Source organism: Megalobrama amblycephala, linkage group LG18 (assembly GCF_018812025.1).
Source record: "Megalobrama amblycephala isolate DHTTF-2021 linkage group LG18, ASM1881202v1, whole genome shotgun sequence".
NCBI classification, from domain to species: domain Eukaryota; kingdom Metazoa; phylum Chordata; class Actinopteri; order Cypriniformes; family Xenocyprididae; genus Megalobrama; species Megalobrama amblycephala.
Window position 1 is genome coordinate 29,991,025 of NC_063061.1, and position 22,528 is coordinate 30,013,552.

The 22,528-nt window shown below is 36.3% G+C and overlaps 1 protein-coding gene across 2 annotated transcripts in view; it reads left to right on the forward strand.

Annotated features, from left to right (window-relative positions):
• stxbp1a (syntaxin binding protein 1a) overlaps positions 1–22,528 on the forward strand; it is a 42,182-nt gene that overhangs the window by 5,095 nt on the left and 14,559 nt on the right. For both annotated transcript variants that reach the window (XM_048165230.1, XM_048165231.1), the window contains exons 2-11: positions 14,682–14,731; positions 15,041–15,122; positions 16,686–16,762; positions 17,033–17,111; positions 19,074–19,177; positions 20,453–20,601; positions 20,883–20,967; positions 21,860–21,990; positions 22,222–22,329; positions 22,433–22,493. In XM_048165230.1, the coding sequence (XP_048021187.1) occupies positions 14,682–14,731; positions 15,041–15,122; positions 16,686–16,762; positions 17,033–17,111; positions 19,074–19,177; positions 20,453–20,601; positions 20,883–20,967; positions 21,860–21,990; positions 22,222–22,329; positions 22,433–22,493 (926 nt within the window). The remainder of the gene's footprint in view (positions 1–14,681; positions 14,732–15,040; positions 15,123–16,685; positions 16,763–17,032; positions 17,112–19,073; positions 19,178–20,452; positions 20,602–20,882; positions 20,968–21,859; positions 21,991–22,221; positions 22,330–22,432; positions 22,494–22,528) is intronic.

The window sequence follows — 22,528 nt, forward strand, 5'->3', positions numbered from 1 at the left end:
ACCCAAAGTATGTCGGAAATTAACATTTATTAATATGTTTAATAAATGAATATTTATTATTAAGTTAAACAATACACATTTATTAAATTGCTTATGATTATTATTGTTGCCTCTAGTGATTATGTGTCTTATTTTTAATTTACAACCTATTTTGGGTTCATTTTAAGCCAGCCATATAGTAATTTTTAAACAATACCTCAAAACCTTGATTAACTGAACGTTTTACCTTGATTACGATTAATGAACGATTTTTTTTTTTTTTTGCCCTTATTGATCACTGACAAGATTTGTACTGTAAATTTACTTGACTATTAAAGGTGGGATATTTTTTCCTATTGAAAGAGTGATCTGACATAACAGCTAACTTTCAGCAGTTATTTTATCTGTGGTTTGTAACATTTCTTACAGATTTCTGCTCGTTGTAAATCAGATAAAGATAAATTGCACAGTACCAGTAAGTAATGAGAGCGATTGCGTGTGTGAATTAGTCATACCATCTCTCTATTAATTGTGAAGCTGTGGGTTGTTCCTTCAAAAGTAGAAAAATATATGCTATAATATCTTTGAAGTTGCTAAGCTACTTTAGTGATAAATCACAGGACAGCACTGACAACTAGAGTTCCTCTTTGTGTGCGCGATCTTCACGTTTTGTGTAGCTGCTGATTGTATGAGTGTTCGTGCCACAATGCAGTTGCGGGAGCACGGTACACATCCGATCGTCTAAATCGCTTGAATGTCCTTAAAACCCTTAAAACACATACAACTGACAAAGTTTAGCAAAGACGCAAGGCTCACCGCTCGAGCGCCGTCTCTGTGTGTTGACTCGGCGAGTCGGCGTTCACCTGCGTGTTACTTTCATGCCACTGACTGGGCGGGGCGGAGTCACATGGCTACACACGCGGTAGTATGTTTTTAAGGGGGAAGTATTAACAGGATTAAAAAACCGAAGTAACCGACATGGGAAAATTACATTGGTTATAGGTTCTGAATTTTGATTTCGATTAATCATCCAGCCCTAATAGTTGGGTTAAATAAAACTGCCCAGCAGGTTGGGCAAACATTTAAATCAACCGCTGGGTTTGTCCATTTTCAACCCAACTTTTTAACCCACACTCTAAAAAATAAAACATTGGTTCAACAAAAAAAAAAATATGTTAACGTTTTCCACTAGAATTTTTAACTTAAACCAATTGGGAGAATTACATTAATTCAAAGCAATATTTTGAGTTGATCCAACATAATGTTTTAAGTAAGGTGATTTTGCCACAATAAAAACACATTTCTAAGTAACATGAACTTAATAATTGTCAACATGAATGCAACTATTTAAGTTGATCCAACATAATGTTTTAAGTAAGGTGAAGACACTTTTTGGACACAATAAAACGCATTTCTAAGTAACATGAACTTACCAAGCACTGCTTGTCACCATGATGGTAAATCTCCAAAAACCCACATTAACAGAAACTCTTCTAAATTAGCATAACAAAACACTAATTACTGCTAAATCTCCCTTACCATTAATCTTGTGCAAAAAACATTATATAACACTTAATTTTAGCATTTACCCTCCCTTTCAAGTGCCATGGGCAAAGCATGATGGGAAATATAAATCCCAGCCCAGTTTCACTTAACTTAAGTTCGTCTAAATTAAAAGAAGTGTTCATACTCAAAACTCAAAACAATGAAACACGTTTACACGTCATCAGATTGTATTTTACATTAACATAACTTAAAATTAAATACATTTTTGATTAACTGAAAATGTTAAACTATGACAAATCATGATAGTATATCGAATCACTAGGCATAATTTGTGTGTCATCCAAGCTCAATAAAATAACAATTACAAGTAAAAAGTCTAACAGCATTTCAGAACTTGATTTTTTATTTCACAACAATATATATATTTAAGTAATGACTAAAGGTCCCCTGAATTAGTTTTTAGAGTGTGCAGCATTGTGAAGGAGAGTGTTTGTTTGGGTTGATTTCAAATATCAACAGTGTTTCTCAGAAATCGCTTACTGCACCTTTAAGACGAGAGTCCTTGATCATAATGTGTATACTTGTGTATGGCAAGTGAAGAGACGACAGTCAATGTGCCTTGAAGCAAACTGTAAGCGTGTGATTCATGCTTGACTTGAACGGAGGACATTTATAACTCCCTTAACACTCAAAGAGAGAGACTGTGCCTGTATATGACGTGGTACGTATTGAGAACCATTTGTGACAATGGACAAGTTTTAATATATGAGAGTATGAATGAGCACTGGAGAGCATGGATCCAGTATGTGGCTCTTTATTGTTTCAGAACTGCATTCAGTAGCTACTGATCAAGGTTAGCTTTCTTCTCCAATTCAATACATAAGCAATCCTCCATTGTATATAAAGAACCCATCGAACCCAGACACACACCAGGATAAAAATAGCAGTTAATGATGATTAATTCTAGTCTGAATGAAAAAAGAATGAGGGGTTAAATGAAGGACAGAGCGGAATTAAAGAGGCAGTAGCAATTCAAACTAGATCTTACATATTGTAAGAACAGTGATCGGTACTAAAGCTTAAACAAGCCTAAGGATGGTTTTAGAAGGTTTTTGAGCACTTTTTAGGTAGTCAAGACTACCAGCTAAGACCAGCCAACCATCTTGGTTGGTTTAAAATGGGTGCTTATCTGTTCAAAACACATTGCCACAGTCCATTTTATCATCTGTCAGACAAAAATGGTCTTATCTCTTAGAAAAAAAGTCTTCATCCATTTCCGTATGAGCAATAGAAATACAGATGCTTGCGTTGTCAAGCAGCACTAATGACAAACCAACCAAAGTGAAGTAGGACAAGAATAATTTATATGAAAAAAAAAAAATGGGCTAGTCATCTAGCTTGCTGACAATGATCCTCTTATTTTTTAATTCCAAAGACCAATTGGAAATCCATGAAACACATTGAAGATGAATAAATCACACCGTGTATTAGTCTACTGTATACCAGAATGGCTTTCTCTAGGTCTGAAATGCACCACTAGCCTGTCATTATCCATGATTGCACTCGCCCTGACATTTGGGTGTTGCATTAGCTTTGTGCAGGGATGCACAGAGCAGCGTAACATTTTCCAATCTCTGCAGGCGAATGCAAAATGTACCAACAGTCGAACTGAATTATAGATTTCTATTTAGATCAGCCATGAGCTTGCAATTGTTCATAGAGTTTTATAGTTTCTCCCTGGGTGTTACCAATGGCATGACCTATTTTGGAATGCCTTTATATGAAATTATATTCAAGTTAATATATAAAGAATGAAGATAATGTTTATTTCAAGCTCTTTTTTGACTCTCTCGGAATACATCATCCAGAATTCCTCCCGTTCAGCCTGGGTTTATGGCGTTCCTATGAAAATGAGCCGGAGTGAAGAGCTCTGGGGAAAAATAAATCAGACCTGAGGATAAAAGACACAGTCCTACTGAGACAGACAGTGCTAAAATGAACTACTACAGAATAGTATAAAACAAAATAGGTTCCAAAGGGTTTTTTTCATAGCTATACCATGGAAGAACCATTTTGGTTGCACAAAGAACTCAATGAAGAATTATTTAAAGAATCATTTTTCTTAGCATGAAGAGCATTTAAAAAAAAATCAATGTTAAAGATTCTTCATAGAACCATCAATAGCAACAAAGAACCTTTATTTTTAACCTTTACTTCACAGTAAGGTTACAAAACACACTGACTTTTATGAGGCAAGGAATTAAATTTGAGATTTGAAATATATATATATATTTTTTTAACATTTTCAAATTGCCAAACAAACAACACAGTGTGGATTTTTGACATCACACACATATTTCTGAGCAATATGTCCTGTTGTAATAAAAAAGTTAGGGATGCCCAATCAAATTGATTATTGCATTTATTGGTTTCGGTTGATATTGCATATTTATATAATTTTCCCTATATTTACTGTTAGATTACCTTTGCTGGTAACGCTTTACTATAAGGTTCATTTGTTAACATTAGTTAATGCATTAACTGACATGGACTAACAATGAGCAATACATTTGTTACTGTATTTATTAATCATCATTAACATTTGATTTCAATAATGTATTACTAAATGCTGAAATTTACATTAACTAAGATTAATAAATGCGGTAGAAGTATTGTTCTTAGTTTATGTTACCTAAAGTAGTTAAAGGATTAGTTCACTTTAAAATGAAAATTACCTCAAGCTTTACTGGCAGTGAATGGGACCAATGAGTATGAAGCTCAAGAAAGTAAATCCATCCATTATAAACATACTCCACAAGGATCCGGGGGATTAATAAAGGCCTTCTGAAGCGAAGCGATGCGTTTGTGTTGAAGTTATGAAGTAAAATATTTAGCTTCTGCCAGACCTTCAATTAGATTACAGAAGATGTTTGTTAAATATGGATATTTTTCTTACAAAAATGCATTGCTTCGCTTCAGAAGGCCTTTATTAACCTCCCGGAGCCGTGTGGAATATGTTTATGATGGATGAATGCACTTTCTTTGTTGATCCCGTTCACTGCCATTATAAAGCTTGGATGCATCAGGATATTTATTAATATTTCTCAGATTGTATTCATCAGAAAGAAGAAAGTCATATATACCTAGGATGGTTTGAGGGTGAGTAAAGCTTGGGGTAATTTTCATTTTAAAGTGAACTAATCCTTTAAAGGTGCCCTAGAATCAAAAATTGAATTTATATTGGCAGTTAAATAACAAGAGTTCAGTACATGGAAAAGACATACATTGAGTTTCAAACCCCATTGCTTCCTCCTTCTTATATAAATCTCATTTGTTTAAAAGACTTCCGGAAAACACGGGGATCTCAACATAACACCGACTGTTACGTAACAGTCGGGATCATTAATATGTATGACCCCAATATTTGCATATGCCAGCTCATGTTCAAGGCATTAGACAAGGAAAGGCAGTATTAACGTCTGGATCTGTGCACAGACAAGGTAAGCCAGCAAGAACAACATCGAAAAATGGCAGATGGAGCAACAATAACTGACATGATCCATGATAGCATGATATTTTTAGTGATATTTGTAAATTGTCTTTCTAAATGTTTCATTAGCATGTTGCTAATGTACTGTTAAATGTGGTTAAAGTTACCATCGTTTCTTACTGTATTCACGGAGACAAGAGAGCCGTCACTATTTTCATTTTTAAACATTTGCAGTCTGTATAATTCATTCTTTATAAATCTCTCCAACAGTGTAGCATTAGCCATTAGCCACAGAGCATAGCCTCAAACTCATACAGAATCAAACGTAAACATCAAAATAAATACTTTACTCACATAATTCGAAGCATGCATACAGCATGCATGACGAACATCTTGTAAAGATCCATTTGAGGGTTATATTAGCTGTGTGAACTTTGTAAATGTACTGTAATATAGTCGAGAGCTCATGTGGCAGGGAGCACGCGATTTAAAGGGGCGGCGCTGCCAAAATCAGTGTATAGTTAATGATGCCCCAAAATAGGCAGTTAAAAAACTTAATTAAAAAAAATCTATGGGGTATTTTGAGCTGAAACTTCACAGACACATTCAGGAGACACCTTAGACTTATATTACATCTTGTGAAAAAGCATTCTTGGGCACCTTTAACTAGTGTTAACTAATGAAACCTTATTGTAAAGTGTTACCCGTTTGCGTCACCTGAAAAGCGATTAATGACATCAATAATGTGAACATTTACTATAAAAACACCCAAAAAATAAAATGTTTAAAAATGTTAATAACAAATGTAGTCTGTAGCAAACCTCAAAACAATTTTATTTTTAATATAGACAAAATAATATAGAAGTTTATTCTTTATTAGCCATTAAATGAATAATATTTACAATTATAACTATTGGCTTTCTTCCTCAAAAAGCTCTTCTGTACATTCATTGAATGGGTGTGTTGAGTAATGACTCAGCAGGCTGAAATTCTATACCAGCAGGACAGAGTCAATGTGTGTGTGTGTGGGTGGATGCTCTGTCCTTGGACTCTGTGACGTTGGTTGGGGTTTAGCAGAGCATCTTCTGTCTGTTATACAAGGACAATATTGGATAGTCACCTTCTCAGGGGCATTATATGATACTATGCGCATAGACTACACTGCAGTGTGGACGAGATGCTCTGACAACACCAATTCCCTTAAAAAAGCTCTCTATATATTAATATAGAACTCCTCAAGAAGAAATAAATTATTCAGTTTCTGTCTGCAGTCCAACTCAGCAGATATTAATAGTGAACCATGGATCAATAATAAGATGGAAAATAACACCAAGGTCACTGATGCAATCAAGCATCAATACAAAACGTGAAAATTGAAAATAAAAGGTAGGTTTAGTCTTCATATCAGAAAATCAAATCAGATCCACCAGGATAAGGAAAACCACAGACTGTATCTTTAAGGTAAATGGCCGTAAAATTCCAGAGAGACTGAGCATAAAAGTGGGTCATGAAATGAGAGTGCCCTGAGGGAGCCTGGGAATATAGAGGGTTAAATCTGCAGCGATGAGTGTTTTTTTTTTTTTTTTTTTTTTTTTTTGTACTGACCAGTAGTACAGCTGGGTTTATTATTTATCTAAATATGTTTTTGCTCTGATTTTTAGAATGACATCTTGGTAACACTGTACAATAAGATCTAATTTGTTAACATTAATTAATATAATAACTAGTAAATCTGTTAATCTTAGCTAATAAAAATACAATAGTTCATGTTCATAGTGCCTTAACTGACTCAGAAATAAACATTTTGATTTTAAAAATGTATTAGTAAATGTAAAAATTAACATTAAGATTAATAAATGCTTTATAATTATTCATGTTAACTAATGTAGTTAGCTAATGTTAACAAATGAAACCTTATTGTATAGAAGAGGATACATCATTCTGAAGTAAAATACATAAAATGAAAAAAGGTATATTTTCTACATATTGTGCAGTTGTGCTTGGAATAAATAGTTTTATTTGTGATAATGCAATGAAACATGCCAAATTGTGCAGACATAATATTTGACCAGGCTGTCGTACAAAGAAATTATGAACAGATGCAAGAGAGAGCCAATGAAATATTAATAACTGATTATGATTATGTATAGTCAAATAAAACCTGTAGTTTAACCCCTCAAATAATACCTTGACCAAGTTTAGTGTTTTGTTCTTCCCTCATATTTATATATTTTTTTAAAATGTAAAGCATTTTAATCAAACCTAACCAATTCCTCCACTTATATAAATTATCATAATTATAATTAATATATTTTTAAAAATGTTATTTAAATGTCCACTCTCCACTCATAATAAATTAACTAATTCTATACAAATTTGAAAAATACTAACAGATAGCATTTTTCATAAAAATGCTAAATACATGAAAATACATTAAAAAGGCCTTCTGTGAACATATTTGAGTGATTAGACAGAATGATTATTTTAAATATTAATTTAAATTGTTAATAATCATGCATTCATTCAATAACGTACATTAACATTGCTTTTGAATATCATCAGCAAAATCATTTGGAATATTATGTGAATTTTCAATAAATTGCCTAGACTTAACTAGTAGACAGTCACTCTAAACCAGGCAGCGATTGCACAGCCAAACAAGCTCGCTTAAGCCAGCTTTGATTGCAGCTGTAAGATATAGCGTAATTTAACCAAACATCTACTTTTATTGCAAACTACAGCTTGTGCTTAATTAAGACATCTACATTAAGGTTAAATATATGAAGAGCGAAGAGCTCCAGTTCCAGTTGGTGTACTCAGGAGAGAGGTTCAGTGTTTAAGTGAAAGAGCGTGAGACAGAAACAGTGGGTCGTTCATACATATTGTGAGCTCTTATATGAGGGCATCTGCACTGTCTTCTACCTTTTTGCGATGTGATGCAAAGATCAGCCTGACATGAATCGAGAGAACATGTTTTTCTGCAAAGCCTTTTAATGTCAGCATTAAAACAAGTTGCGATAGTGTTTTCTTCCATATTGTGATGTATATTCAAGTGAAACGGCTTCTCAAACAAGAATAAATGTAGGACGGGGCTTGATTTTGCCAATTGGGAATTGATTGAATCGTTTTGGTTTGCTATTGGTCGATCTCATGACAGGTTGTGCAGGTTGTGCCCGCCCTTGTGCTGTTGCAGGAGGAGGGGAAGTATATTCATTTTGAAGAATTAATGATAAATTATTTCGAATAAATACTGCAGTATTCCATAGAATAGTCAATTTTGATTTCATGTTGACTTTAATTCCAAGTGGAATCTGAACTGAAATGTTTAATGCACATAAATGGAATTTACCATTTGATTGAATTATAATTATCTTGCGTAAGTGTCACTTTTCAACCCAGCTGATATGATAAATCAGTCAAACCCAAACACATTATCCAGCACCTTACTGAGAAAGTCAGTGCTGGAGCGATCCAGCCTGCAGTGATAAATAGCTGATAGACTGCGGTACATTTTATTACCCAATACGAGGAGGAAAAGAAATAAATGGAGTTCAGTAACTCAGACCCGGCCTACAGTCTGTACAGTACAGTATGATTTAATCCAGTATAGTTCTGCTGCACTGCAAAAATTCACCTCTTGAAAAGGCTACAGATCAGCGAGGAAGCAAAATCAATACAATGAATGTATAAAATGCAAGAAGCTGTGATTTTTTTTTTTTTTTTCTGATGTTGTTATAAATGCATAATAATTAGGATTTTGTTGAGCATATTGCAGAAGCCTTTGTTGTTTGACATTCATTTTGTCCTTCTCTGTATTTTTCCCCTTCACTTGCTGCAGTATAACCCCATTTGTACTGTAAAATGCTTTTAACCTCAGTCCTGGAGGCTGAACATGGGCTGAAGTGAAGTGAGGCCATTGGGGGTTGTACTGATGTCACATGACTAGATGAAGTGTCCTCTGGAGACAGCTGAGAACGACATGACCTAGCATATACCTCTGAAAGGGCATGCGCTTGCTGTTATTTTTAGGAATAGAAATAGTAAAGTAACACAAAAAGCATATAGATTAATTAAACTTATTCAGTGTGAAAATTGGAAAGTGAGTAAATAATAGAATATAATAGATGGTCTATTAAATATGTAAATCTTCATTCAAATGTATTCTGCCTTCATGAATCAACATAAATACGAAAGAAACGTACAGGTACAACGCACAACCTGCTGAATGCCTTCTCAGTGGCAGTGTTGTTTTAGTATTATTCATTTATATATTATAGTATTTAGTAATATTTTAGTTTAAGTTGTAGCATTTTTGTCATGTGCCCTTGTCATTTTTTTATATTTCTGTTTAGCTTTAATTTATTTTTATTAGCACTTCAACCTAAACCTATTTTATTTCAGTTTTTAAGTTTGAGTTTTTTTATCTAATACTTATATTTTATTTATTTCTGATGATTTTTAATAGATTTGGTTTTAGTTAACAATAACAACACTGTTCACTGGAGTGAATATTTTTGAGTAGCTAAATATTGCGTGGAAAAAAAATGTTATTTTAAAATAATTAGCAATTTAAATTCAATTATTTGCTACACTGTATTTGATATTAAACTGTACTTAAATTTTCTCTAGAATTGGCTTTGGCAGCAGCTATTGACAAACCCATGTCGGTCGACCTTGAAAACGATATCTACAGTATCATAGCTATTCCAGAGAGGATTTTCTTAGCACAAAGCATCATGTTTTGGTGAAAACTACAAAGAGAGAAATAAATGAGCATTGAAGTGAGACATTAATAAAGCTCTTCTGAGGTTTTGAATTACATAAGCTACTCTGAGTTCTGCTGTTTCTACAAAAAGAAACATCCTGCACTTGGTTTTTTGATTGGTTTTTCTTGTATCTGAGGCTTGGCATGACCTTTTGTAAGGGAAGTCATACTTTATTTATTTGTATTTGATGAAAAAACATTTCCCTTTCCAACAGGTCAGAAATTTGACAAATATGTTTTCATTGGCACAGTTGGTCAAATAAGTTTGCTCTCAGTTTGATTAGCTTTAGCCCTCATTCACATAATTTGGAATCATTGCTAAATCTCCTGTCAGCTAAACCGCCTGCTAATCTCTTCACATTTACTAAAACATGCCCTGTTTAAACACCCATAATCCATCTGGATTCGTCCAAGACTGTTTTCATCCACAGAGGAGCTTAACTCTGTATCACTACACCGGCACAAATGTCAAAACCACAAAATCACCCTGAGCGCCTTTATTCTGACACTACAACCAGATGGCTAGCATTGCAATCATGCTAATATTGGCCCCAACACACAAAGATGGTTGCCTCCGCCCAATCGCTGCATGATGGGATTACTTACATCAGAGTGAATAAGAGAGATCAGCCACAGAACAAAAAAGAGTAGCTACACAGAAAGAAACATAGATTCGATTCTTAACGATTTGCTATGTTGTCATTTAACATTGTCTGTAAGCAGCACAATCTTGGCATTTGCACAGAGGGAGATTCTGAAGATATACAGATTCAATTTGCAGTCATAGCGAACGCTGTCTCTGCTACATCTTTGTGGTCTCATCTGATAGTGCCCCAGTTTCCCAGTCTGCGACAAATGCACTTTAGAGGGAATGGTGCACACTGAATAAGTTCCCTTTTTGTAAATACAGAACAGTATGGCTTTCATTCTCATGTGAAGCATTAGCATAACACATACAGTGCTCAGCGTAAATAAGTACACCCCCTTTGAAAAGTAACATTTTAAACAATATCTCAATGAACACAAAAACAATTTCCAAAATGTTGACAAGACTAAGTTTAATATAACATCTGTTTAACTTATAACATGAAAATAAGGTTAATAATATAACTTAGATTACACATTTCTCAGTTTTACTCAAATTAGGGTGATGCAAAAATGAGTACACCCCACAACAAAAACTACTACATCTAGTACTTTGTATGGCCTCCATGATTTTTAATGACAGCACCAAGTCTTCTAGGCATGGAATGAACAAGTTGGCGACATTTTGCAACATCTATCTTTTTCCATTCTTCAAGAATGACCTCTTTTAGAGACTGGATGCTGGATGGAGAGTGATGCTCAACTTGTCTCTTCAGAATTTCCCATAGGTGTTTGATTGGTTCAGATCAGGAGTCACTGAATCACTTTCACCCTGTTCTTCTTCAGAAATCCAACAATGGCTTTAGATGTGTGTTTAGGATCATTGTCATGTTGGAAAAGTGCATGACGACCAAGGGCACGGAGTGATGGTAGCATCTTCTCTTTCAGTATAGAGCAGTACATCTGTGAATTCATGATGCCATCAATGAAATGCAGCTCCCCGACACCAGCAGCACTCATGCAGCCCCACATAAGGACACTGATACCACCATGTTTCACTGTAGGCACCATGCATTTTTCTTTGTATTCCTCAATTTTGCGACACCATACAGTTTTGAAGCCATTAGTTCCAAAAACATTTATCTTGGTCTCATCACTCCAGAGTATAGAGTCCCAGTAGTCTTCATCTTTGTCAGCATGGGCCCTGGCAAACTCTAGGTGGGCTTTTTTGTGCCTGGGCTTTAGGAGAGGCTTCTTTCGTGGACGGCACCCATGCATGCCATTCCTCTGCAGCGTACACCGTATTGTGTCATGGGAAATAGTCACCCTAGTTTGGCTTTCTACTTCTTTAGATAACTGCAGTGAACTTGCATGCTGATTTTCTTCAACCCTTCTCATCAGAAGACACTCCTGTTGAGGTGTTAACTTCGTGGACGACCTGGACGTCTCTGTGAGATGGTTGCAGTTCCATCTTTTTTACATTTTTGTACCACTTTTGCTACAGTATTCTGACTGATAAGTAAAGCTTTGCTGATCTTCTTGTAGCCTTCACCTTTCTGGTGAAAAGAAATGATTTTCTTTCTCAGGTCTTGTGACATTTCTCTTCCATGTGGTGCCATTGCTGACAGCATGAAATGGGAAAGGGTTTTAACACCCTTTTATAGTCAACTGTCTGCTGGACACCTGTGTAATGAATAATTAGACTTACCTGTGGTTCAATTCTTGTTAAATTAGACATTTGTAGTCTAAAATTTAGCTTTGCTCCAGAGAATTGCACTGTAATTAGCATAAGATAATAGGGAAAAAGTATAAAGACACAATTGGAATATAAATACATTGTGAGCATGACCTTGTGAGCCTACTGGGTGGGGCCCAGCCAGTCCATGTTACATGCCTGATTAAAACATTATTTACCTGCATGACCAGATGAACTGGATTTCTTAAATATGGTTCCTTTTTAGCAGTCAAAGTGTTCTTTATTGAGAGACATTTCTGTGAATTTTAATGTAATGGATGCCAAAAAGCTCTGCTGAAAGAAAAGGAGACAGAGAAAGCAAGCAAGTAAAAGGAGGGGAGTGAGATAATCCATTTTAGTAGAGGACCAGCGGGCACAGTCAGGCTCAGGTGTGACAGGGACAGAATGGGCACATACAGACACACACAAAAGATGATGAAAGGAGTGATAGAGAGATACCATCATTTTTTGATTGTATAAGATATTTATATACTCCTAGCCATTAACATCATTCATTAGCCAACAAACTAACTGCTTCCTGTCAAATATAACGCATTGTATATATATTTTGTATGACGCAGACACGACCGCAGACAAAAGCTGCTCTTAATTGCTTCATGATTGTATGCCCATTGATGAATCTAAAGCTGTTCTAAACTGTCAAAGAACTACTAAATTAAAACAACAGCTATTAAATCTAAAAGAAGGTAAACTATTATTCAAAAGTTTGGGGTCAATAAGATTTTCTTTTAAAGAAATTAATACTTATATTCAGCAAGGATGCAAAAAAAAATTATCAAAAGTGACAATAAAGACATTTATAATTTTACAAAATGCTGTTCTACTTATCGAAGTATTCCGAAACAATCCTGTATCATGGTTTCCACAAAAATATAGGCAGCACAACTGTTTTCAACATTGATAATAATAAGAAATGTTTTTTGATCAAATCAGCATATTAGAATGATTTCTGAAGGATGATGTGACACTGAAGACTGGAGAAATGATGCTGAAAATTCAGCTTTGATTCACAGGAATAAAATACATTTTAAATATATTAAAATGGAAAACAGTTATTTTAAAGGTATACTATGTAACCTTTTTCACTATGGTATACGCATATAATAAGTGTTTATTTTCAGAAATTCAGACTATTTTAGACTGAGCTAGATGCCCAGTACCCACGTGACTTGTAGCTCCGGCTACAATATTCTTCCTCGAAATGCATGCAGTTTTGTTTATTAACCGCTAGAGTGGCATGTAACATAAGTACGTAACATAGTAACTTTAAATTGTAATAATATTTCACAAAATAACAATTTTTACTGTATTTTTGATCAAATAAAAACAGCCTTGGTGAGCATAAGAGACTTTTTTTAAATTAAAAAAAAAAAAGTTTACTGACCCAAACTTTCGGACTGTAGTGTAGATGCTACTTACATTAGTTTCTTTTGAGTAAAAAGGTATAAATAGTGATAAGTAGGGCTTGACATTAACACCCGTCAACCCGCCAAATGCGGCTGGATTTCAGCAGTCACTCCTACTAGCCACTTTAGCGGGTTGAATTTTATATATAACATATACATTTTTTCAATTGTAGTCTTTTAAAAAGGCACAATAAACAAGTGCAATGTAGTATTGTCAAAAATATAGATTTTTCGCTACAACGATATGGAAATATCTGAAACGCTTCCAATACTCATTTTCCTCAGAACGGATACACGATACCAGCTTCGCTTCCTCGCTCTTTTATCTCTCTGACAGAGTTGACGCACAAACCCGACTCCCCTCACTCACTTGTTTCATTTACTCTCCGGATAAATGTTGTTGGTGTTACAGGGCTTGAATTTCGTAGTAGGATTGCACGTAATGCACATTATTTTACTCATTCCTACAGATCTTGTGCTCACACCCAAAGTCGCCTCTCAATAATAAATTGAGTTTGTTTTTGCTGCTTATTGCGGTTAAACAGTCAAAAACAAAATAATGTCAAAATGCTGGTCTTTGAGAGTTTTCACGTAAACTTGACAGAAGACAGCAGACAGTTGACTATAAAAGGGTATTAAAACCCCTTCCCATTTCATGCTGTCAGCAATGGCACCACATGGAAGAGAAATGCCACAATAATTTCTTTTCACCAGAAAGGTGAAGGCTACAAGAAGATCAGCAAAGCTTTACTTATCAGTCAGAATACTGTAGCAAAAGTGGTACAAAAATGTAAAAAAGAGCATGTGTACCATTTTCAGTACTATGGATCCATGTGTCAGGTCTTAAAGTGACAGCAGCCTAATATTACCCTACCTGCTGCCAAATTATGAGATAATATTAAAGATATCTATATGGCAGCTTTCCCCATGGTATTGATATCCAAATTGTTGCCAGTGAAAATGCTGAGTGGCTAGTAACTGGAAAACCACTAGCCACAGTGGCTGGTGAGCAAAAAAGTTAATGTGAAGCCCTGATAAGTAGTACTATTCACAAAAAATGAAAATGGAAGTTATTGTTTAATTGTACATAAATACACTTGTAAATGAATAATGACAGATGTGATAATTATTGAGATATGTATGAAGTGAACTGCTAATATCTGATGTTTGATGAAATTTTCTCTTCTTCTGCAGAGATTATGAATGATGTCATCAAGAAGGTGAAGAAGAAGGGAGAATGGAAGGTAAGACAAACTCATTCACCCCATCACCATAGCAACCACTCTCTCTTTCTGTCATGGCACCACAGTTTTAATCTTTCATTGAGTCCCTGAGCCGCAGACCAGGAACTCTGTGAATAATTAAGCCCAAACAATTTTATCCATCCTGTTACACTTGTATCACACCACATGCATATTTATTTTGGTTCCCATATTAATAAATTAAAGTTAAACATAAGCAGCGTGGTACTGCATAGACGTTGTTGTGAGTAAAATGGGCCTTACTGTTTCTGAGACTCTCTCATCATTTCTGGTCTCTATTTTTCTCTGTAGGCTTTGATAGTGGACCAGCTCAGCATGAGGATGCTGTCCTCTTGCTGCAAAATGACTGATATTATGACAGAGGGCATCACTAGTAAGTCACTTTTTGAATTGTTTTCTTACAAACAAAGAAAAAAAGTGTCCCTTTTGTTGCTAACATCTAGCCTACGGCTCTTAGGACACAAAAAGATTCTGAGAAACTCAATTAGATTCTGAAAAACTCAAATTTACGGCTCCTAGGACACAAAAAACATTCTGAAAAACTCAATTTAAACTCGTATCTGGAATGCATAACATTACATTTAATTAAGCAATAGGTGACAAGATGTTGTGCTATATTATGAATAGATGTTATGCATGGCACACAGTTGCAACACCCTTCAGCTCTGAATATATTCACAATAGTTCAAACATCTGATTAACATCTTAAAAACAGGATTACTTTCTAAATCATAAACCTCACTAACATCTACTAAATGTTGTTCTACAAGTTTAGCTAAGCATCATATGTGACTTGACTTTTGAGGCGAGGGAGACTCGATTTCAATAATTTGGCTAAAATGAGGTCTGGAAAAGTATGGAAGCTTTCTTCTGCCACGGAATAAATATTAAGAAAGGTAATTGTGACTTTTTATCTTGCAGTTCTGACTTTTTTTTTCTGAGAAGATATAAACTTGCAGTTGTGAGAGAAAAAAAAAAACAGAATTCGAGTCAGAATTGTGAGTAAAAAGTTACAATTAAATTTTTTAACCGCGAGTTTGTATCTTACAATTCTGACTTATTTACTCACAATTTCGAGTTTATATCTCACAATTTTGAGAAAAAAGTTGAGAGTTATGAAAAGTCAAAAAAGTCAAAATTGTGAGTTTATATCGCTAGGTTTTGGAATAAAGGAACCGAACAGATATTGTGTACATATGCTATCAGAGCAGTGTTATTTTAGTATTATTTAAAAATGATTATAGTTTTTATTAATACTTTTAACTTTTTGGCGGTCAAAAATAACCGTTTGTATTTCAGTGAAATGAATATGCTATATTTTAGTTTGATAATGTTTTTTAGTTCATATTTTATATTTTTTGGGAATTTTATGGTTCTAAATTTTATTTACGGAATAGTCAGGATCCATTTATTAACTGTTAATTACTTGAATGCTTTGTGGCACAGAGTTATGTTTGGTACTTGGCAGATTATTGTTGAAGTGAAAAAAGTTTAACAAGTTAAACAAAAAAAGTTATAGAAGTTTGTTTATTATTATGAAAAATGCATAAAAATACAAGGAGTGACCATTTTTTCAGGACCATTTAACCTTTTCGGATCACGTCCATGATGTGTGTGTGTGTGTGTGTTCGCATAGCAAGTACCAAAACCTTTACCAAGTTTGGTACCTTTTAAAGGTAAAATTAAAGGTTAAATAAAAGATTCTAAAAAAAATAATAATAATAATTTTTTTGGTAAAAAATGACCGAACGCACTAGAGGGTTGCCAAGGCAACATTTTTTGTTTAGTGTAAGTTTTCATCTAATATTTATATTTCATTTTATTTCTGCTTTATTTCAATTATCAAAAAAAGGATGATGATAAAAACACTTTATCAGAAAAGCTGCTTCTGTAAGCTGCTTCTGCTGGCTTACTGTTTCTACCTTTATCTCTGCAGTCGTTGAAGACATCAATAAACGAAGAGAGCCTCTGCCCTCCTTGGAAGCCATTTACCTGATCACCCCAACTGATAAGGTACTCAAACATGCTCATTACAGAAGATTCTAATAAAAACAACAGCAACAGCATAGACATTCGTCTCACAGTGTGGAGGTGGAACCTTCACACTGTACACACTAAACATATGTCACTCTCTAACACATATACACACACCCACACACACACACACAGTATTGACACAGCGTACACAAACTCTCGTCATTTCTATTGGCCATTGTGGTTGCTATAACAACATGCACACATAAACACACTCTTATCTAAAGCTTGTTGTATTTCTCTTACCAGTCTGTGCAGACTCTCATCAATGACTTCAAAGATCCCCATTCAGCGAAATATAAAGGGGCTCATGTGTTCTTCACTGACTGTGAGTATCTGAGGGTACTTCACTGTACTTCAAGGGCCCTGGAAGCATAATACGCACTACAGTATTAAAGGGAACACGCTTAAATCTAGACTAGCACATAAGCATTCAGCAGGACTTACTTAAAAAAAGTGCTATAGATATAAATGTGACTCAACTGAAATTATTTGTTTTGTGATCATGTGAATTAAACAACAGATAGTGTCTAGTCTGATAGTTAATTCTTTACTTTGTTACAAAAATAATAAAAATGATAGAAAATTAAAAATGTAATCCATGTACAGGTGCTGGTCATATAATTAGAATATCATCAAAAAGTTCATTTATTTCACTAATTCCATTCAAAAAGTGAAACTTGTATATTATATTCATTCATTACACACAGACTGATATATTTCAAATGTTTATTTCTTTTAATTTTGATGATTATATCTGACAACTAAGGAAAATCCCAAATTCAGTATCTCAGACAATTAGAATATTGTGAAAAGGTTCAATATTGAAGACACCTGGTGCCACACTCTAATCAGCTAATTAACTCAAAACACCTGCAAAGGCCTTTAAATGGTCTCTCAGTCTAGTTCTGTAATCATGGGGAAGACTGCTGACTTGACAGTTGTCCAAAAGACGACCATTGACACCTTGCACAAGGAGGGCAAGACACAAAAGATCATTGCAAAAGAGGCTGGCTGTTCACAGAGCTCTGTGTCCAAGCACATTAATAGAGAGGCGAAGGGAAGGAAAAGATGTGGTAGAAAAAAGTGTACAAGCTATAGGGATAACTGCACCCTGGAGAGGATTGTGAAACAAAACCCATTCAAAAATGTGGGGGAGATTCACAAAGAGTGGACTGCAGCTGGAGTCAGTGCTTCAAGAACCACTACGCACAGACGTATGCAAGACATGGGTTTCAGCTGTCGCATTCCTTGTGTCAAGCCACTCTTGAACAACAGACAGCGTCAGAAGCGTCTAAAGACAAAAAGGACTGGACTGCTGCTGAGTGGTCCAAAGTTATGTTCTCTGATGCAAGTAAATTTTGCATTTCCTTTGGAAATCAGGGTCCCAGAGTCTGGAGGAAGAGAGGAGAGGCACACAATCCACGTTGCTTGAGGTCCAGTGTAAAGTTTCCACAGTCAGTGATGGTTTGGGGTGCCATGTCATCTGCTGGTGTTGGTCCACTGTGTTTTTTGAGGTCCAAGGGCAACACTTCATGCTTCCTGCTGCTAACCAACTTTATGGAGATGCAGATTTCATTTTCCAACAGGACTTGGCACCTGAACACAGTGCCAAAGCTACCAGTACCTGGTTTAAGGACCATGGTATCCCTGTTCTTAATTGGCCAGCAAACTCGCCTGACCTTAACCCCATAGAAAATCTATGGGGTATTGTGAAGAGGAAGATGCGATATGCCAGACCCAACAATGCAGAAGAGCTGAAGGCCACTATCAGAGCAACCTGGGCTCTCATAACACCTGAGCAGTGCCACAGACTGATCGACTCCATGCCACGCCGCATTGCTGCAGTAATTCAGGCAAAAGGAGCCACAAATAAGTACTGAGTGCTGTACATGCTCATACTTTTCATGTTCATACTTTACAGTTGGCCAAGATTTCTAAAAATCCTTTCTTTGTATTGGTCTTAAGTAATATTCTAATTGTCTGAGATACTGAATTTGGGTTTTTCTTTAGTTGTCAGTTATAATCATCAAAATTAAAAGAAATAAACATTTGAAATATATCAGTCTGTGTGTAATGAATGAATATAATATACAAGTTTCTCTTTTTGAATGGAATTAGTGAAATAAATCAACTTTTTGATGATATTCTAATTATATGACCAGCACCTTTAGTCTGTCCACACTGAAAATACTAAAATAGTATTAGGTGATGTATAACCTGTCAGAACTCCAATAAACTGCTTTTACGGCTCGAAATGTTATGTCAACTACTCATGTGTCTCTTACAGCCTGCCCGGACCCCCTGTTTAATGAGGTGGTGAAGAGCCGTGCCTCCAAAACCATTAAAACCCTAAATGAGATCAACATTGCCTTCCTGCCCTACGAGTCCCAGGTGAGCAATTTCGGGAGTGGAGAGGAAGAGAGAGAGAAAAACTATAGGGGAATATTGACAATCCATATAGAGACTCCAGAAGCAAGTCAGTGAACGTAGAAATAGAGTGTTCCAGAACAGCTCTGAGGCTGAGGGGGTGGGGTGTGTGATGCTGTCTGGCCCACAATGCGTTGCTGCTGAGGCTGTCTGCTATGATTAATTCAGTGGAGTCAGAGGAGAAGTGCGTTTCTCCTGGCGTGATGCTGCAGCTCAATGCTTTGCGAGCCCGCCTCGTTCAGCAGCACATAATTGGCCGATGCAGCATCCTCGACCAATCAGAGGAGGTTATGAGAGGGAACAAGCATCAAGGGGAACCCATCTGCTGAACAGAAGGATAGTCATGTGACCTTGTGTGTGCCGACAGGGGGTGGGGAGGGGTGGTTGTGCAGACCTACACAGATAAGCGGTCTACCACAGTCAGAGAGATGTAGCACAGATTCAGCCACAGGAAACACAAAGACAGGAAGGAAAGACTGGTGACACCTCACTCAGCTCAAAGCTCATCCCTCATAGCAGTTTGGAAACCGGAAGTACAGAGGAGCACATTTTATGGCATTTCTGTCACAGGCCTTCAGCATGTGACAAAATCACACTGTCATGAATTAATTTATTTAGAAATATACAGAATTTATTTATTTATGGAAGAAATGGGGGGAAAACATATATACACTGAACAAAATTATAAACGCAACACTTTTGTTTTTGCCCCCATTTTTCATGAGCTGAGCTCAAAGATCTAAGACTTTTTCTATGTACACAAAAGGCCTATTTCTCTCAAATATTGTTCACAAATCTGTCTAAATCTGTGTTAGTGAGCACTTCTCCATTGCCGAGATAATCCATCCACCTCACAGGTGTGGCATATCAAGATCCTGATTAGACAGCATGATCATTGCACAGGTGTGCCTTAGGCTGGCCACAATAAAAGGCCACTCTAAAATGTAAAGTTTTACTGTATTGGGGGGGGCCGGGGGGTTCCGGGGGGTCCGAAAACCATAGTTGAGAGTAGTGGACCAACATTCCACAGGCCACAATCAACAACCTGATCAACCCTATGCGAATAATTAACTAATTAATGTAATTAAAAGGTAATTGTTTTATGAGCCCCTTAATGGCACATAAAAAAGAAAAAAAAGATGCTGAAAAACCTAAAAAATGGCAAAATGCCAGCTGACCAATTTACTTATCTGCATTGCTCTATCTGTAATGAGTATGAATGTGTATGTGTGTGTTTAGGTGTTCTCTTTGGACAACCCTGATGCCTTCCAGAGTTTCTACAGCCCTCATAAGACACAGCTGAAGAACCCTGTGATGGAACGGTTGGCTGAACAGCTGGCAACCCTGTGTGCCACGCTGAAGGAATACCCTGCCGTCCGATACCGAGGGTAAGGCATGAGGGGCTGCATTGGTAGCGAGTCTTTAACTACGGCTCTTAATTACTGACCTGTTCCTATATCTGACTTGATGTTTCTGATGGTGCCCTTTCACACATGCAATCATATTTATCCAACATACATACAATTACAGCAGGAACTAGTGGACAAGACAGATGCCAGTCATCTCTGGATCTGATTCCAGGAAGTGGCTGTTCGTCAGGATCAACAGAGCTGTCTAAAGTTCGGTCTGTCTGTCTGTCTGCTCTAATGCTCTGATTCTCTGTGCACAGGGAGTATAAAGATAACGCCACTCTGGCTCAGTTGCTACAAGACAAACTGGATGCCTACAAGGCAGATGATCCCACAATGGGGGAGGTGAGCGGCGCATCACAGATCCTGCACTGCAGGAGATAATACATGTACATATGAGTATGCTAGAACATGGGGCACAGGGGGAACAGAAGCAGTTTCCAGAGGATTCTTGGGAAGATTTTGATTTTGTTAAACCCATAAAAGAAGAAATGATGACTCAAAAATATTAGGGCTATCAAAGATTAAATTTAAAGAAATGCAAAACTGACCAATACGCTCTTGCAGTGTTGCCATGTTCACGTTTTTGCGGTTGTTTATGCTTGGCTCATAAAGTGATTGAGTTTACAGAGTTAAAGTGAGGAGGTGCGGGTCGTGATATTTTGGTCTATTTTCAGCATAAAGTGTTTGTATTTATTTCGATAATGGGCTTGATTGTGGACTTGTTCTTGTTGGCTTTTTTTTTTTTTTTTAGCAAGAACTGGCATCCAGGCTCGTACTGCTTTCCCTGTGTTTTCTTGCACTGCACACAGAAGAGAGAAACATCTCTGATGCACATTAAAATACGTAATTAACAACTAGTTGTTCAGTTCGGGATCCGTACACAGCGCGTAAATGTTTTTGTTTTTACAAATGCTGTTGTTACTACCTGCGTTTTTCGGGAGTGAATTTGGTTGTAGAATGCGGTTGAAACTGAATTTAGCTGCAGTGTGTACATAGCAATTGATTTGGATGGGATTCATGTTATTCCAAAGAAAAAAAATCTTCCTTTGCGTAAATCTGTACCAAAATGTAATTCTTCCTCTGAAACGACTTCAAAACTTCCATACTGAGAAATTTGAGCTGCTTATGTCAGCTTCATTCCTGCCCACATTATTATGTTTGTGGGCGGCTTTGTTAATCTAAAAATGTCTTGTGGTGAACATGAAGCAAGAGTAGATTTTCTATCTCTCTCCAGGGTCCAGACAAGGCTCGCTCTCAGCTCATTATTCTGGACCGGGCTTTCGACCCTGTCTCTCCTGTCCTGCACGAACTCACCTTCCAGGCAATGGCCTATGACCTGCTGCCCATCGAGAATGATGTTTACAAGTGAGTACAAGTAAAAAAAAATATATATATATATATATTTATATATATATGTATTAACTATTATCATAGGTTATCACTATTATCACAAATACTTTAAGTTTATATAACCATCCTTGGTCGATTTACAAGAGAATACACTGTATAAATGTATAAATATCTAATATGTGTATTAATAATTTATACATACTTCATATATAATATATAAACATCTGTTTGATTTGTATCTGGTAGGTATGAGACCAGTGGGATAGGTGACTCTCGCGAGAAGGAAGTGCTGCTGCATGAAGATGACGACCTCTGGGTGGCGCTACGGCACAAACATATTGCTGAGGTCTCTCAGTGAGTAAAACCTTACATTTTTGGCCTCAAACTCTGGTTTTCCTGTAATATTCTCGGTCTGTAAATGTTCTCTCCCTCCTTTTCTCATTTCCCTCGCTTGCAGGGAGGTGACACGCTCCCTGAAGGAATTTTCTGCCAGTAAACGGATGAACACTGGAGAGAAGGTACGTTGGAGTCCGGCTGAGGGGGGAGGGGCCTG